We start from the raw sequence: 16,086 nt of genomic DNA, 5'->3' as shown, positions 1-16,086 counted from the left end.
GTAGCGCCCTCTGTAGTGGGTCGTGCCGTCTGCAGACTTTGCCAGAAAGTCAATTTTTCAATGTCTAAAAGGAGCCGGAGAAGTGGCAACTCCTGCGCTGGGCGGCGTCTGTCGGGTCGCAGAGACCTGCCCGCAAGGTGTCTCACTGTGTGGCTATCGGTGAGAATGAGCCCGGGCTGGGAGAGCCTGGACGTGGGTTCCAGTGGTGGTCCCGCTGCTTCCTTGCTTCGCGCTGTCATAACCTGGCATTCAGCTTGTTTTTCCTTTTAAGAACTGGACACTTTTCTGTTCCCCTTCCATACTGTAGGTGGTGTTTGTAGAGGCTCCGACGCTTTTCAGAAGGCGTCTTGCCTAAGACTTGCTAGGACCAACTTGATCAAAGGCTTGTTGCTTGTTCCCGGAATAAATCTGACTGACTGAAGGACGAAGGACCGGTCTGCAAGCACTTGTGCTAAGGTGGGCATTATTCACACTCCTGAGTGGAATATCATATGTCGCTCACTCCTGAATCCTGCCATTTGGAGAGGCTGCCTTTGGAAATGAGTTCTGGGAACTGAGGACAGGACCTGGGCGCCTGTACCAGACTTGCCATTTGCCTTGACCAGGTCACTTGCCTTTGGATCCCAGTGTTGCGGTAGTCTAAATCTGGTCCCCAGAATTCATAATGTCCCTCTGTCCTTGAGGAGGGAGCAATCAACTCTGCTCCTTGGTCTGTTTGCAGCTTTAACTTCTAAAAGTATCTGTGCGTTTGGTGTACAGCCTTTTCCTGAGAGTAAGGACAGAATGGAAGATTCATTTCTTACCCCTGGGACTGATTCTGCTTCAGCTCAGCCTATGAGAATCCTTTAGCCAGACAACTGAGGAAGACAATAAGTAGAGGTTAGGTACACTTCTTAAATCAGGATAGATAAAATACTATACCCCGTAAACCACAGCTCACCTGGAGTGGTTTTTACACATTGAAACTGTTGGGGCAGGGGGTTGTGTTCTGTGAGGCGTGAGAATTATATGAAACTCAGACATCGGTGTCCATAGAGGCACAATCATGTTCATTTGCTAAGATACTCTTCCTGGCTCTTGAATTACATCATCTCAGAATTAACATAGTTGTGACAGAGACTGTAAGCCCTGAAAAGCCTAAAAAGTTTGCCCTTCCTAAGCATGGGGCTCAGCAGAGTGAGGGCAGGGGACCCAGCTATGGTGATCATGTCTTGACATCTTAGTCCAAACTGTTCTCTGAGGGCCAGTGAGAGCATGGTCTTAGACTTTACAGAGTTCTTTCTCTTGATTTTACCATTTCAGGAAAAGAGACGGCTTATTTGTGAACTGTAGACAGTAATATAACTAACTTCCTTGCCTTCCGTCACCAAAGTATCACAACTACCTGTTTTAAGTCGGCCACAACGTGCTAATCCAGGACTTGTAAAGGGGAGGGTGTGGTCCCTCTGGAATCTTTTGCTTTTCTTTTCCCTTTTTTTCTCAAGTGTGTGTAAATGTCACATGTGTGCAGGTGCCTGTGGAGTCTACAAGTAGGTGTTTGGTCCCTTGGAGCTGAAGTTATAGGCAGCTGTGAGCTGTCTGATGTAGGTGCGGGGAACTCAACTGTGGTGCACGGCAAGACCAATCAATATACGTTCTCTTCATATGCCCCTGCACCTAGACTAGCTTCAGTTATATACACATAGCTTAGGATGTCCTTGAACTTCTGATTCTTCTGATTTTTTAAAAAATATATTTTATTAATTTATTCATAGTACATCTCAATTGTTATTCTTCTGCTTTTTAACCTCTGGAATGTTGAAATGATACATAGGCTGTACCACCACTCCCAGTTTTAACTTTCAAGATAGAAGATGTCTGGCAGTTTATTACAAGGTGAAGTGGGAGCACACTCAAGGAATGAAGTAGACAGTGTTCAGAAAGGACATTGTCTAGGACACATTCTCAAGGCATGAGAGTGGACAGTGGCCAAGGGGACCGCTGTCTTATTGTCAGATGACTAGAGCATTTCACTAGAGGATTGGAGGATGTGTTAGGCAGACACTTGATAATCCCAAACCTCTTTTGCCCTTGCATGAATCAAGGAGGCAGCTCTGAGGCTGGGTAACAAATACCTAGTAGCTTGGTCGTGAAACTTATTTTTTTTACCCTAGCCCTCTGTCCTTTCTCAGAGATGTCTGCTAACTTGAGTCACCTTGTGAGAGCCCAGCATCTGCTGCTGATTGGATAGATAGTTGGCATGGCATGAGATGTAATTGAGCTACTGAGAGGCCTGGGCACCTATGGGGACCGTGAGCTTCAGGTTTTTGTTTGTTGCGGGAGCTGGTCTCACTACGTTGCTCAGGCTAATGTTGAATTCCTATACTCAAATGATTCTCCTGATTCAGCTTCTCAAGTAGGTAGTGGCACAGGTACCACCTTGCCTAGCTAGCTTTAGCTTTTGTTAATGGTTGGACTATGATAAAGGCTAAAGAGATGGTTCAGTGGTTAAGAATGCTTGCTGCGGGGCTGGAGAGATGACTCAGAAGTTAAGAGCACTGTCTGTTCCTGAGTTCAATTCCCAGCAACCACATGGTGGCTCACAACCATCTATCTGTATTGAGATCTGATGCCTTCTTCTTGTGGGCAGGCATACATGCAGGCAGAATATTGTATATGTAATGAATAAATAAATCTTTAAAAAAAAAAGCTTGCTGCTCTTTCACAGGATCTGGACTTGGTTTCCAGCACCCAAATTGGGTGGTCCACAATTGACTGTAACTCTAGCTCCAAGGAACCCAACAGCTTTTTCTGTCTTCTTTGGATGCCTGCACACACATCACTAGGTACGCGTGCACACACAAACACACACACACACACACACACACACACACACACGAGTTTTCTCTATCAACTCTTAGGAGAGTAATAAATGTAAAGTTATAGTGCTTGACTGTGAATAATGTTCCTGCATTTTTTTTTTTTTTTTTTTTTGGTCTTGATCTTATAACATGTGGTTAAGGAAAAAGACCTAAGGCCTTGAAGCCAAACAGACAAGTGTTTGAAACTCCTGTGTACTTGCTGGGTCCTAGTGCTGGTTACTGTGGGTCTGAGCTTTAGTTTCCTCATATATAGGATTGGGGTGATAGTCCTCACAGAGTTATCAAGAAGAGAGAGTGGGACCATGTGTGAGTTTTTAGTGCTCATAGCAGCTGATGTTCAATATGTATTTTATATATATATATAGGTTTTTTGAGACAGGGTTTCTCTGAGTGCACCCCTGACTGTCCTGGACTCACTTGTAGACCAGGATGGCCTTGAACTTACAAAGATCCACCTGTGTCTGCCTCCTGAGTGCTGCTGAGATTATGCCTCAGCATATATGCCTCAATTAATAATTTATTATTTGAGAGAACAAGTCTTGCAATGTTAAGTGTTTTCCTCAGGGTGCTCAGACTGTGAAAATCATAGGTCAGGCCTCCCTTGTGTGAGCTTTCTGCTCAGTCTAAAGGTAAGGATTTGGGAATTGTCCCTCTTTGGGCATTATTGGCTAGTCTTCATATTAGATGATTCAGAGAGATGGCCACTAATATCAGGAAGCCACATGTTTACTTTCTTGGTGTGGCCCAGGGTACAGACTGGGTCATGTGTTTACTGGAAGTAGAGCTGGCCATGTGCCTTTGCTGACTCGATGCCTAGCGCTCTGTCTCTCTCTCTCTCTCTCTCTCTCTCTCTCTCTCTCTCTCTCTCTCTCTCTCTCTCTCTCTCTCTGTGTGTGTGTGTGTGTGTGTGTGTGAATCCAACTCATGACTGCCCCTGTCACTCAGCTAAAAATATAGCCTCTTGCCTGTTTTTTAAGAATAACTGGGGCCAGGCGTGGTGGTGCATGCCTTTAATCCCAGCACTCGGGAGGCAGAGGCAGGCGGATCGCTGTGAGTTCGAGGCCAGCCTGGTCTACAAAGTGAGTCCAGGACAGCCAAGGCTACACAGAGAGACTCTCTCAAAAAACCAAAAAAAAAAAAAAAAAGGATAACTGGTACCGGGCGTGGTGGCACATGTCTTTAATCCCAGCACTTAGGAGGCAGAGGCAGGCAGACCGCTGTGAGTTCGAGGACAGCCTGGTCTATAAAGTGAGTCCAGGTCAGCCAGGGCTACACAGAGAAACCCTGTCTTGAAAAAAGAAAGAAAGAAAGAAAAAGAATAACTGCTTGTGACATAAATATTCACCAGAGAACACCTGAAAGCTGCATTGGTTCCTGGTGGAAATCTAAATATAATTACTTTCTAGACCATGAGTTCTTGCTTCCTCTTTTCTCCCCTGGACTTTCCCCAGAGAAGACAAAGCAGAAGTAAGTCTCAGTGTCGAAGCAGCCAAGGGATGCCCTCAGTTCAAGGAGAGGAGTAGTGGGTTCTGGTGTCAAGGTCTGGCCTCATGGCATTCATCCTCCGCAAGGAAGACCAATGTATATAGAAATGGGAACACATAGAGTTTTTTCACAGGTGACATTATGCTAGCAATATGAGCATCCCCAGACAAAAATCCAGAACATTCTGAAACTTAAAACTGGGGGGTTTGTTTTTAGTTTGGTTTGGTTTAGTTTTGTGAAACAGGGTTTCTCTGGGTAGTCCTTGCTGTCCTGAAACTTACTCTGTAGACCAGGTTGGACTTGAACTCAGAGATCTGCCTGCTTCTGTTTTGTTTTTATATTAAGCCAGATTGAAGTAGGGTCTCATTGTAGCCCTGGCTGTCCTGGAACTTGCTAAGTAGACCAGCTGGCCTCAAACTCGCAGAGATCCTCCTGCCTCTGCTTTCCAATTGCTCTGATTAAAGGTGTGTGCCACCATGCCTGGTCAGACCTAAAACCTTTTAGTCACCAAAATGATCACTAAAAACATGCAGTGTGCAAACATTCCCAAGTCCAAAACCTTTGCCATCTACAACTCTTCTATACCCAAACATTTTACTTAAAAAATTATAACTATGAAGGTAGTGGCTCTCACCTTTAATCACAGTACCTGGGAGGCAGAGGCAGGAGGATCTGTGAGTTTGAGGCCAGCCTGAACTACAGAATGAGATCCAGGACAGCTAGACTTACACAGAAGGAAGGGGGAAAAAAAGAGCAACCAGCGATCTTACTGCTGAGCCATTTTTCTAGTCCCTGCACCCAGTCATTTTGTTCAAGGTGTACCCAGCCTAGAATGTATTTGCCCATTAGATTGTGGGTTTGCTGCCTTATATTGAAACCCAGGGAGTTTGTGGTCTAGGCAGTCAGGGGTTTAATATTTGTCCCTGTAATAGCTTGGCTGTGGCAGTAATTTTTTACTTTTTGCTTCTGTGTGGGAAGGCTAATCAGTACCAAGGCTGTGAATCCAGGACCTTGTCGTCTCACTAGAGCTCCATCCTTGGCCTGTGCCCTACAGGGGTAGGGCCTCACTCACTGTCAGCTTACCTCAACATTGAAGCCATCTGGGGACAGGGGAACTGAAGCAGTAGATACCATACACAGGCAGAAAGGGAGGTCAGTGTTACTTCCTTCAGCTGCTGTGTGGGTTCACCACAGTCAGCCAGGACATGTGACCTCTGTTTCTTCTAGGAGTTGTTGATCGGAATGGCTTCAGGATGGTTTTACCTGTCCTGCATGGTGCTGGGATCCCTGGGATCGATGTGCATCCTCTTCACCACCTATTGGATGCAGTACTGGCGCGGAGGCTTTGCCTGGGATGGCAGTGTGCACATGTTCAACTGGCACCCGGTGCTCATGGTTTCTGGCTTGGTGGTACTCTATGGAGCTGGTGAGTACTGAGCTCACAGTGTGGGAGGCATGCTATGGCCTAGGCCTGGGCAGGGCAGCACTTACCCTCTCCAAAGATGATTTTGTGCGTGGCAGAGTGAATTGGGTTGTTCCTAGGGTCAGCTATTATTTGAGTAAGAAGTAGAAAGTGTGGAGACAGCGTCACAGATACTCAGAGACAGGGGCACAAAACTTTCTGTAAAGGACCAGACCATAATTTTTTCCCAAGTTTTGTAATGGTGTGATTATAGTATGTATTGCAGCTACTCTGCTGTGCCTTCGTAGCAGCCATGGGAAGTACAAAAGAACACACGGGTGTAACTGTGTCTCAATATGATTTTTATACAGAGTAGGCAGCAGGCTGCGTTTGGCTTGGCACTGCAGTTTGGCTCCTGCTCTAGACAACAAGAAGTTGAAGCCTCAGCCAGGCGTGGTGGCGCACACCTTTAATCCCAGCACTTGGGAGGCAGAGGCAGGAGGATCAATGTGAGTTCGAGGCCAGCCTGGTCTACAAAGCGAGTCCAGGACAGCCAAGGCTACACAGAGAAACCCTGTCTCGAAGGAAAAAAAAAAGTTGAAGCCCCTTGTATCACAGTTGGGTGGAGGATCTGTCTTTGCCCATGCATTCAGATCTGTGTGAACGCCATTTTTCCCACTTGTAGGAAGAGAATGATGATAGCATTGGAACAGTCCACTTACCCTGTACACTTCACACACAATCTCCTCTGGCTCTTGACAGCTTTTTAATGATGTGTATGATGTATGAATATGCATGTGCACATGTGTGTATATGTGTGAAGGCTATAGGACAAGCTTAGGTGTCACCCATTATTAAGCACCTTGTACCTTTAATTTCTTTTTCTTTTTTCCAAAAATTTTCAAGACAGGGTCTCATTATGTAGTTCTGGCTGTCCTGGAACTCACCATGTATAACCAGGTCTGCCTTGAACTCACAGAGATCCACCTGCCTCAGCTTCCCAAGTGCTGGGGTTAAAGGCGTGCGCCACTATGCCTGTCCTAAATTCTTTTCTATATTATCCATTATTGGTGTGGTGGTGGTGTCTGTGTGTGAATGTGGGCACAGCATGCCACGGCATGCATGTGGAAGTCAGAGGACAACTTTTAGAAGTTGGTTCTTTCTTTTCACTGTGAGTTCCAGGGATCAAATTGAAGCCACAGGACTTATGTGGCAAGTACTTTTACCTGCTGAGATTTCTTTTGAGCCCTGCTATGTTCTATGAGACAGGGACTCTTTGCTGGTCTAGGGCTGGCCTAGGGATCCTGTCTCTGCTTTCCCAGGGCTAGGATTACTAGTGTGTGCTGCGCTGACCAGCCTTTTTATGCGGGTTCTGGAGATTGAACTCAGGTGCTCATGCTCACACAGCAAGCACATTACCCACTGAGCTATTCCCCATCTCGATAGCCACCCCCCCCTTTCTCCTTTTTGAGACAGGGTCTTGCTACATAGCCTAGCCTGGCTTTGACCTATGTAGCATCCTTCCATCTCAGCCTCCTGAGTGCTGGGGGTTATAGGCACGTACTACCATACTTGCTTTTGATTTTGTTCTACAGCAAGTTTGTGAGGTGAGCTCTGTTGTCATCCCCGTTTTATAAAGAGGAGACAGACTTAGAAAGAAGAAGCCAAACAGTCAAGCAGACGCTATATTTGGACCTCTGTGCCTGAGCTCTTTTAGATTTACTTTTCTCTTTCGGAGGTGCTGGGAGTGGAGCTGAGCCCAGTGCTCCACACATGATTGGTGGGTGCTGAGCTGCACGCTCAGCTTTCATGCCTGGTTCTTTTTTTTTTTCTTTTTTTTCTTTTTTTTTTTTTTTTTTTTTCGAGACAGGGTCTCTCTGTGTTAGCCTTGGCTGTCCTGGACTCACTTTGTAGACCAGGCTGGCCTCGAACTCACAGCGATCCGCCTGCCTCTGCCTCCCGAGTGCTGGGATTAAAGGCGTGTGCCACCACACCTGGCTTCATGCCTGGTTCTTAAGCAGCCTTCGCTGTATGGAATCTGTGTGATGAGCATGGAGAGACACAGACAGGGCGGTTCGGGAAACCCTCCTCCCATTTTAACTGGCTCTTCTAGTCAGAGTTCCTGGCCAACTGCCTCCCATAGAAAACAGGAGGTGGCAGGTGCTGAGGAGTCTTAGCTAGGGTTTCTACTGCTGTGATAAAACAGCATGACCAGCTGGGTGGTGGTGGCGCACGACTTTAATCCCAGCACTTGGGAGGCAGAGGCAGATGGATCTCTGTGAGTTCAAGGCCAGCCTGGACTACAGAGCTAGTTCCAGGACAACCAGAGTTGTTACACAGAGAAACCCTGTCTTAAAACAAAACAAAACAAAACAAAACAAAATACCAAAAACCCCAAACAACAAAACAGAATAATCAAAAGCAACTTGGGGAGGAAAGGGTCTGTCTCACCTTACACTTTTAGTCCAGCATGAAAGAGAAGTCAAGGCAGGAACTACTGTAGCAGAAGCCAAAGAGGAAGGGGGCTTACTGGGTTGCTCCTCATAGCTTATTCAGGCTGCTTTCTTTCTTTTTTAAAAATCTTTTTGTTGTTGTTGTTGGTTTTTTTGTTTGTTTGTTTTGTTTTTTGTTTTTCGAGACAGGGTTTCTCTGTGTAGCCTTAGCTGTCCTGGACTTGCTTTGTAGACCAGGCTGGCCTCGAACTCACAGAGATCTGCCTGCCTCTGCCTCCCAGAGTGCTGGGATTAAAGGCATGCGCCACCACGCCCGGCTAAAAATCTTTTTAATGTTTGTTTTTATGGGTATGGTTGTTTTGCCTGCATGTATGTCTGTGCACCGAGTGTATCAAGTGCCAGAAGAGGGTGTCTTCTTGGGACTGGAGTTGCAGGTGGCTGTGAGCCATCATATGGGTCCTGGGGATTGAAGGCAGGTCCTCTGGAAAAGCAGCCAGTGTTGTTAACCACTGAGCCATCTTTCCAGGTCTGCTTTCTTATACCATCTAGGACCACCAGCCCAGGGACATTACCTCCAATGAGCTTGGCCCTTCCATGTCAATCGTTAATCAAGAAAATGCCCCACACATTTGCCTGTAGGCAATCTGATGGGAGGTGGTTTTCTAAACTCTGATTTCCTTCTCAGATAACTGGCTTGTGTCAAGTTGACAAGAAACCAGTCAGGACAGGAGTTGATGTCCTGGAATTTACTTCTTCCTGTTCAGAGGCTGTGTAGGGTTGTATCAGGGGAGTGTAAGGCGATGTGGCCAAGCCCTGGGACTGTTCTCTCTGCAGCCTCGCTAGTATACCGCCTGCCCTCATCGTGGGTGGGGCCCAAGCTGCCCTGGAAAGTTCTCCATGCAGCACTGCACCTGCTGGTCTTCACCTTCACTGTTGTGGGGCTGGTTGCCGTCTTTCAGTTTCACAACCATTCAAAAATCACACACCTCTACTCCCTGCATAGCTGGCTGGGCATCACCACTGTCGTCCTCTTCGCTGGCCAGGTAGGTGCCTTTTCCCTTTGCCTTCTGAGTTCATATGGACACCGTGGGCTTTGGGGATGGTTTCAGTATCCTCAGCTCCAAGTACTCTACCCTTTGCCAGGAGAGGGCCTCACATCCTGCAGGCCTGGCTATTTAAATGTCTGTGGGAGTTGGGTTCCTCCTCTTATCATGTCCCTTCTACCTGTCACACTGTTCCCTGTCCTCTTGACTTTGTCATCTTACGTGTGGGGCCGACTCCAGGACAGCCTCTTTTCTGCTTCTTCCACACTTCTCTCTTAGAAACAAAAGCAGTTCTAGAAGTGATTTCAGTATTCCAGTTCCTATCCTGTACTTGAATTGTTTATGGGCCAGAACTGGCAGGAAGCCAGGGCTAATGAGGATGGCTAGGTTTTCTGAGTGTATTGCTACAAGCCTTTCACACACTAGTTGCTTGTGTAATAGAAAGGGGCAGACCACAGTAAGGCATGGTGTGTGCTCAGGGCTGTGCGTGGTGGGAATGTTTGAATTGAAAAAGAAGGGAGGGCAAAGGTGGAACAGGAGAGATGGCTCAGTGGTTAAGAGCACTGCCTACTCTTCCAAAGGCCCCGGGTTCAATTCCCAGCACCCACGTGTCAGCTTGCAACTAATTCCAGTTCCAGGTGACCTGACACCCTTACCCCAATGCACATAAGATAAAAATAAGTAAATAATAAAAGAAGGGCCAAAGGAGGCACTGGGGTGGGGGGCTATAGATGGACACAACTGTAGTCACCCTGTATCTCCAGGCACCTCTACCCTGTGTTCACAGTGGTTCCTAGGCTTTGCTGTCTTCCTCCTGCCCTGGGCATCCCAGTGGCTGCGAAGCCTCCTGAAACCTGTGCACATCTTCTTTGGAGCCTGCATCCTTTCGCTGTCCATCACGTCTGTTATTTCCGGCATCAATGAGAAGCTTTTCTTTGTTTTGTAAGTTCTAAGGGGCCTCTAACACTAAGGCATATGGGAGGGACTAGGGGCTTCAGGAGATGATCCTATAATCACAGGACTCAGCCAGCAGAGGCTGACCTCTGGGCTTGAGTCCTTTCTTTTAAGTATTTATTTATTTATTAATTGGTTTTTCGAGACAGAGTTTCTCTGTGTGGCCTTGGCTGTCCTGGACTTGCTTTGTAGACCAGGCTGTCCTGGAACTCACAGCGATCTGCCTGCCTCTGGAATGAGCACCAAGTGATACAGCACCTCTTATTTGTCAGAAATTGCACAAAGGATCTCACCTTTAGTCCTCTTAAGGACCCTACACCATTTGGTGCTGTTGACACAGAAGAGTGTAATGAGCTAGGCATAGTGGTGTCTACTTTTAATCCTAGCACCACAGGCAGGCAGATCTCTGTGAGTTCAAAGCCAGCTTGATCTACACAGTTCCAAGCCTGGCAGGCCTACATAGCAATGCCTGGTCAAAAAAAGAAAAGGGTCCTGAGGCACAGAGTAACTTACCTGCGAACACACAGCCAGTAAATGGCAGAAGTGGGGACTGCATTAGGCCGTCTCGAGCCTGTATGTCTAGCTACTGTTGCCCTGGGTTTTGAGGCAGTATGGTAGATCGAGCAGCAAATAAGATTGGAGTCAGCTCTGGGGCTTAGATCTTGGTCGTGCTATGTACTATGTAAATGTGGGCAGGTTCATTTCACTAGGATGTTGATTTTTCACATGGGCAAAGCATTATACAGTTCCTGCCTGTCACTGTGGTAGAGACTTAGAAAGTATATGAATTCTAGGTCATAGGAATCTAGGCAAAAAAGTTAGAAAATTCTCTTAAAGGCCTGCATCATTTTGTCATTTCCAGTAAAAATGCCACCAAGTCCTACTCCAGCCTGCCTGGAGAGGCTGTCTTTGCCAACAGCACTGGACTCTTGGTGGTGGTGTTTGGTCTGCTGGTTCTCTATGTTCTTCTGGCTTCATCGTGGAAGCGTCCAGATCCAGGAGCTCTGACTGACAGACAGGTATGGCCTCTTGTCTCCCGTTCTAGGTGGGGTAAGGCCAGGTCTAGAAAAGGACCCAAGAAAGACTTGCACTTTGCTGAGAAGATGGATTCTGTAGCCAGGTGGGAAGTCAAGCAGCTTGAAGGCAGAGATGGAGTGGCCAGTGGGGACTCTGGCATCAGAGCAGCCAACCCTGGGAGTGACTTCCCAAGGTCCCCATTCCTCTGTAGGATCCCCTGGCTGTGTGAGATGGCATGTGGAAGGGCTTGAGCCTGTGGCTAGACTAGTGGGACAAGTGCTTAGTGACACATCAAGTGCTTAAAGCATGTCTTGCCTGTTCTTGGCCACTGAGGGATCTGGCAGATATGGGAAGATGTGCTGTGGACCAGTCTCAAGAACTTTTGGGCTTCCTTGAAAAATCTGGTGGCTGGGCTGGGTGTGGTGGTGCAGCCTGTACTCCTAGCACTCAGGAGGCAGAGGCAGGCAGATCTCTGTGAGTCTGAGCCAGCCTGGTCTACAAAGAGAGTCCAGGACAGCCGGTGCTACACAGAGAAACCCTGTCTTAGAAAAAAACAAAACAAAAGGTTCTGGTGGCTGGGCTGGGTTAACCCTGCAGGTTGAGGGTCTATCTGAGCAGCTCAGGGGCTCTTTTGAAGTCATGTCTTTAACCCCTGTGCATCTTCCTTCTTTCCAGCCCCTGTTGCATGACAGGGAGTGAATCAGGCTGGGGCCCCTGGGAACAATCGGCGATGCAGTCTCTGCTCCTTCAGCTCTGCTGTACTTGGGCTCCTGGCTGGTTTCAGCAACAGACTTCTCTTGGGCCAGAGACCAAATTTGCAATTCCAGTTTCAGGCTTGCTCTCCCCAGCTGCGTGTTGTCTACCTGCTTTTCTATTGGCTTTGACTTGTTGGCATTTTTTATGTCCTCCATTTGCACAAGGGCCTCCTTGCCTTGGTTACTCATGTCTCTTCTGCTGGTCTGCAGAATTTGGACTGCTTTCTCCTCCTCACCACTCCTAGGGATGTGGCAGAAGCCAAAGCTGAGGCTCAAATGTAGTCCACACATGCAAGATACAAATCTTGCTCTCTGTGGGAACATTTGTCTCAGTTAGGCAGGTTTCCTCTGCCTCTGCTGTGTCCTGGGTGTGCATTTGGGTGGGGCAGGGACATTGGGAGGCAGGATAAGCCTTTGTTGTAAAGTCAGTGCCAGTCACTCAGAGCTGCTCACTTTGATGCACTGTGTTGTGTGTATTGTGACCATGTGGCTCCCCTCTTCTAGCTGCTGCTTCAGCTGCTGCCTGGATCCCGCCCTTTCCCTGGGACTTACGTGCCTGTGCCCTCAGGCAGCCCTACGAGCCCTGGTAAACTGTTCTCCCAAGAACAGACAGCCTGTTCCTAGAGTCCCAAGTGATGAGTAACAGGTTTCTGTGGCCTTCCTTCCTGTCCCCTGTGGATAGGGGCTTTCCTGCCTTCTCTAGTTATGTTCTCCCTTGACATGACCTGGGCCACTGTGAAATGAAAACCAGCACCATGAAACAATTCGCTGAGCAGAGTCCTGGAAGCCACAGCTGCCTCCAGAGGTGTTCCTTACTGAGTACTGGGTGATTCTGTTCCCCAAAAGGCTACCCAGCTTCCCCCGATGATGTGCCAGAGTGTGAGCTTTGCTCTCTCCTGAATAGAAACTGGGTAGAGTGGGAGGAGTCTTGCCCCTCCCCTCTGTGTTGGCCTGTGGCTCTTCATGCCTTCTTCACATCAGCCCTCCCAGGCCCTTGTCAGGCAGGCAGGAAGAATTGGATTCCTGCACTCCCTGCAGACAGTGATCAGGCTGCATTTCAACCCTGCTGCTGCCAGAAGTGGGAAGAAGGGCTGGCATGGACTTGCTGACTGAAGGAAGCCTGAGACCCTTGGGATGACCCCTTGGCACCTGGGACAGGACCAGCTCTCTGGCTCACTCATGAGTGGCTATTTTACTTCATGAACCTGATTTTTAGTAAATGTGTTTTTAAAAATTAAAGGTGTCTTCTTTTGTTCAGACTGTGTTTTAAGAAGATTTTTAAACAAACAAATAAAAAACCAGTTATAGCCGGGCGTGGTGGCGCACGCCTTTAATCCCAGCACTCGGGAAGCAGAGGCGGGCGGATCGCTGTGAGTTCGAGGGCCAGCCTGGTCCACAAAGTGAGTCCAGGAACAGCCAAGGCTAACACAGAGAGACCCTGTCTCAAAAAACCAAAAAAATTAAATTAAATTAAATTAAATTAAATTTAAAAAACCCAGTTATTTCTCACGCTTTTGGAGGCTAGATGTCCAATATCAAGGCAACAGCGTGTATCTGGTGAGGGCCACTTCCCGTCCATCTCTGTACAAGGGTTTCACATGGTGCAGAATACAAGTTGCTCCCAGACTCTTTGTTCGTTTGCTTCTTTGTTTTTTCGAAATGGGATTTCTCTGTATCAAAAAAGCCCTGACAGCCCTAGCTATTCTGGAAATCTCTTTGTAGACTAGGCTGGCCTCTAACTCAGAGATCCACCTACCTCTGCCTCCTGAGTGCGGGGATTAAAGGCGTGCGCCACCACGCCCGGCTCCTAGACCCTTATAGATGATGAGTGCATCCCATTCAGAAAGGTCTGGTTCCACCCTCACCCTATCACTTACAAAGGCCCTGTGTCTTTTTCTTGTTTTCTGAGACAGAGTCTCACTATGGAGCCCTGGCTGGCCTCCAGCTCCCAGAGATCCACCTGCCTCTGTTTCTGGGCTCAAGGCCCGGCCTTTGTTTGGTTGGTTTTTGTTTTTGTTTTTGTTTTTGTTTTTTTGTTTTTGGCTTTTTGAGACAGGGTCTCTTTGTGTAGCCTTGGCTGTTCTGGACTCACTTTGTAGACCAGGCTGGCCTCGAACTCACAGCTCACTTTGTAAACCACACTGGCCTCGAACTGACAGCGATCTGCCTGCCTCTGCCTCCCGAGTGCTGGGATCAAAAGCGTGTGCTACCATGTCGGGCTAGGGCCCCACGTCTTAATTCCATCACATTAGGGATAAAGTTGCATGCTTAGGAGTTCTGTTGGAACACAGAACCTTCTTTGCTGACACAACATTGTGGTTAAATGAGTTTCAGCAATTTACAAAGACCTCAGGTCAGGCTTGACCCTTACAGAAGCAGAGAAGGGCCAACCAGAAATCTAAGATTGTTTCCTGGCATTGCATGCTACTCAAATCTGTGTGAGTGTCCTTTGTAATGGATGGGTTTAGGATGTTGGGGGATGGTTTGTGTACTATGTTAGGAAAGGAGTGTCCCCTGCCTAGACGCCTAGAAAACAAGACTCAAAAATAGTGGAGGGGGACAGGCAAGTAGAGTGACCTAATGTCATACTGCTGGGTGATGGTAGAGTTGGGACCCACAAGTCAGTGTTTGACACCAGCCTTTTCCTCTGCTGGGCACATGTATCTGTACATGCTAACACCCAACTCTGTTGCCAGGGACTTCTGATGGTGCAGGTTAATAGGGGACTTTGGGCCCAGAGGCCAACGGATCCCAGTGCCTAATCTGAGTAACTCAGATGATATGGTCCCTTTCTTAGTATGATTAGCTATAGATGGTGACACAATGAGGGGAGTGTGCCTGACTCAGTGCTAACACTTGTTCTGGTGTTAGCACTAGAGCACCAGGCTGCTCAGGTGAATCTCACCTGAATCATTATATCCCTGAGATGGTTACCACTCTGAAAAAAAGAATCTTACTTTGCATTATGTTTAATAAAAATAAGGTACGATATGAGGTAAGGTATAAGGTATATAAGGTACCAGGCAGCAGATATTATGTTGTAGAGTTTATTAAATGAGCATAGGGAGAAAAGGAAAGGTACCCCTCCCCAGAGAGAGAGAGGAAGAGGGAGAGAGGGAGAGTGGGAGAGAGAAAGTGAAAGTAAGAGGGAGGGATGAGGTAGGACTGTCCTTTTATATAGCCCTAAGCAGGGCCATGCTTTCCCCCACCCACCACCCCCCACTCTGTGGCAGGTAGGCAATTGACGTCACAGGTAGGTGGACTGAAGAACTCTAACACTTTGTGTGTGGGCCAGAAGACAACTTTATCTCCTGCTGCCAAATGGGATCTGGTAACCAAATTCAAGTTGTTAGGCCTTCTGGCTACTACCCACTGAGCCATCTTGCTGGGCTGAGATGGGTATTATTCAATTTGACAAACCTCAATTGGCTAAATATGGGCATGAGTTCCCATAGCTGGCTTAAAACAAAACCAGACCGAGCCCGGCAGTGGTGCACACCTGTAATCCCAGAACTTGAGAGGCAGAGGCAGGTGGATCTCTGTGAGTTCGAGGCCACCCTAGTCTACAAAGCGAGTCCAGGACAGTCAAAGCTACACAGAGAAACCCTGTCTCGAAAAACAAAAAAACAAAAAACAAACAAACAAAACAAAAACAAAACCAGAACCAGACTTCACGTCATGGATATAACCTGCTAGTGCCTTAAATCGTCTTTCTACACTGAGGAGGTCATGCCTGTGAGCTGTATGTGTGTTGTCTCCAGGTACCAGTCACCTGCCTTTCAGCTGGTCAGGGCACAGGCAGTGAATGCTTTAGAGACCTTGGGGTTGCCGTGACTGCAGCTTCTAAGCTATACAAGAGCCTCAAAACACGAGTCCATTTCTTCTGGGGATCCACTGCCCATGTAACAAGACTCAAGTCGTTGATCTGGTGCAGAGAAAAGCCTTCCTGCCACTCTGCTGTACATTGGTATGCAAGTGCCAGGGTGGGAAGGGGGCACCCAGGGAAGCAGCCCAGCTGAGCGAACTTGTGTGGAGCACAGGTGATGAACTGCCTGACAAGAGACAGGTCATGTTCACCATAACCAGGGCTAAAGTCCCAAAGATGAGGCGGCAGCC

At 47.7% G+C, this 16,086-nt stretch overlaps 1 protein-coding gene across 1 annotated transcript; it reads left to right on the top strand.

The window, feature by feature from the left end:
• The first annotated feature begins 6 nt into the window (after window positions 1-6).
• Window positions 7-13,227, top strand: CYB561A3 (cytochrome b561 family member A3). The gene is given in 8 exon segments (XM_084772071.1): window positions 7-159; window positions 308-456; window positions 5,574-5,772; window positions 9,036-9,244; window positions 10,032-10,186; window positions 11,061-11,217; window positions 12,475-12,532; window positions 12,535-13,227. Coding segments are annotated over 6 exon segments (789 nt in total). The 5' UTR covers window positions 7-159; window positions 308-456; window positions 5,574-5,588; the 3' UTR covers window positions 12,561-13,227.
• The last annotated feature ends 2,859 nt before the right edge of the window (window positions 13,228-16,086 follow it).

This window comes from Acomys minous (genome assembly GCF_964271855.1).
Source record: "Acomys minous genome assembly, chromosome: 2".
Lineage (NCBI taxonomy): Eukaryota > Metazoa > Chordata > Mammalia > Rodentia > Muridae > Acomys > Acomys minous.
This window is presented reverse-complemented; position numbering and strand designations above follow the sequence as displayed.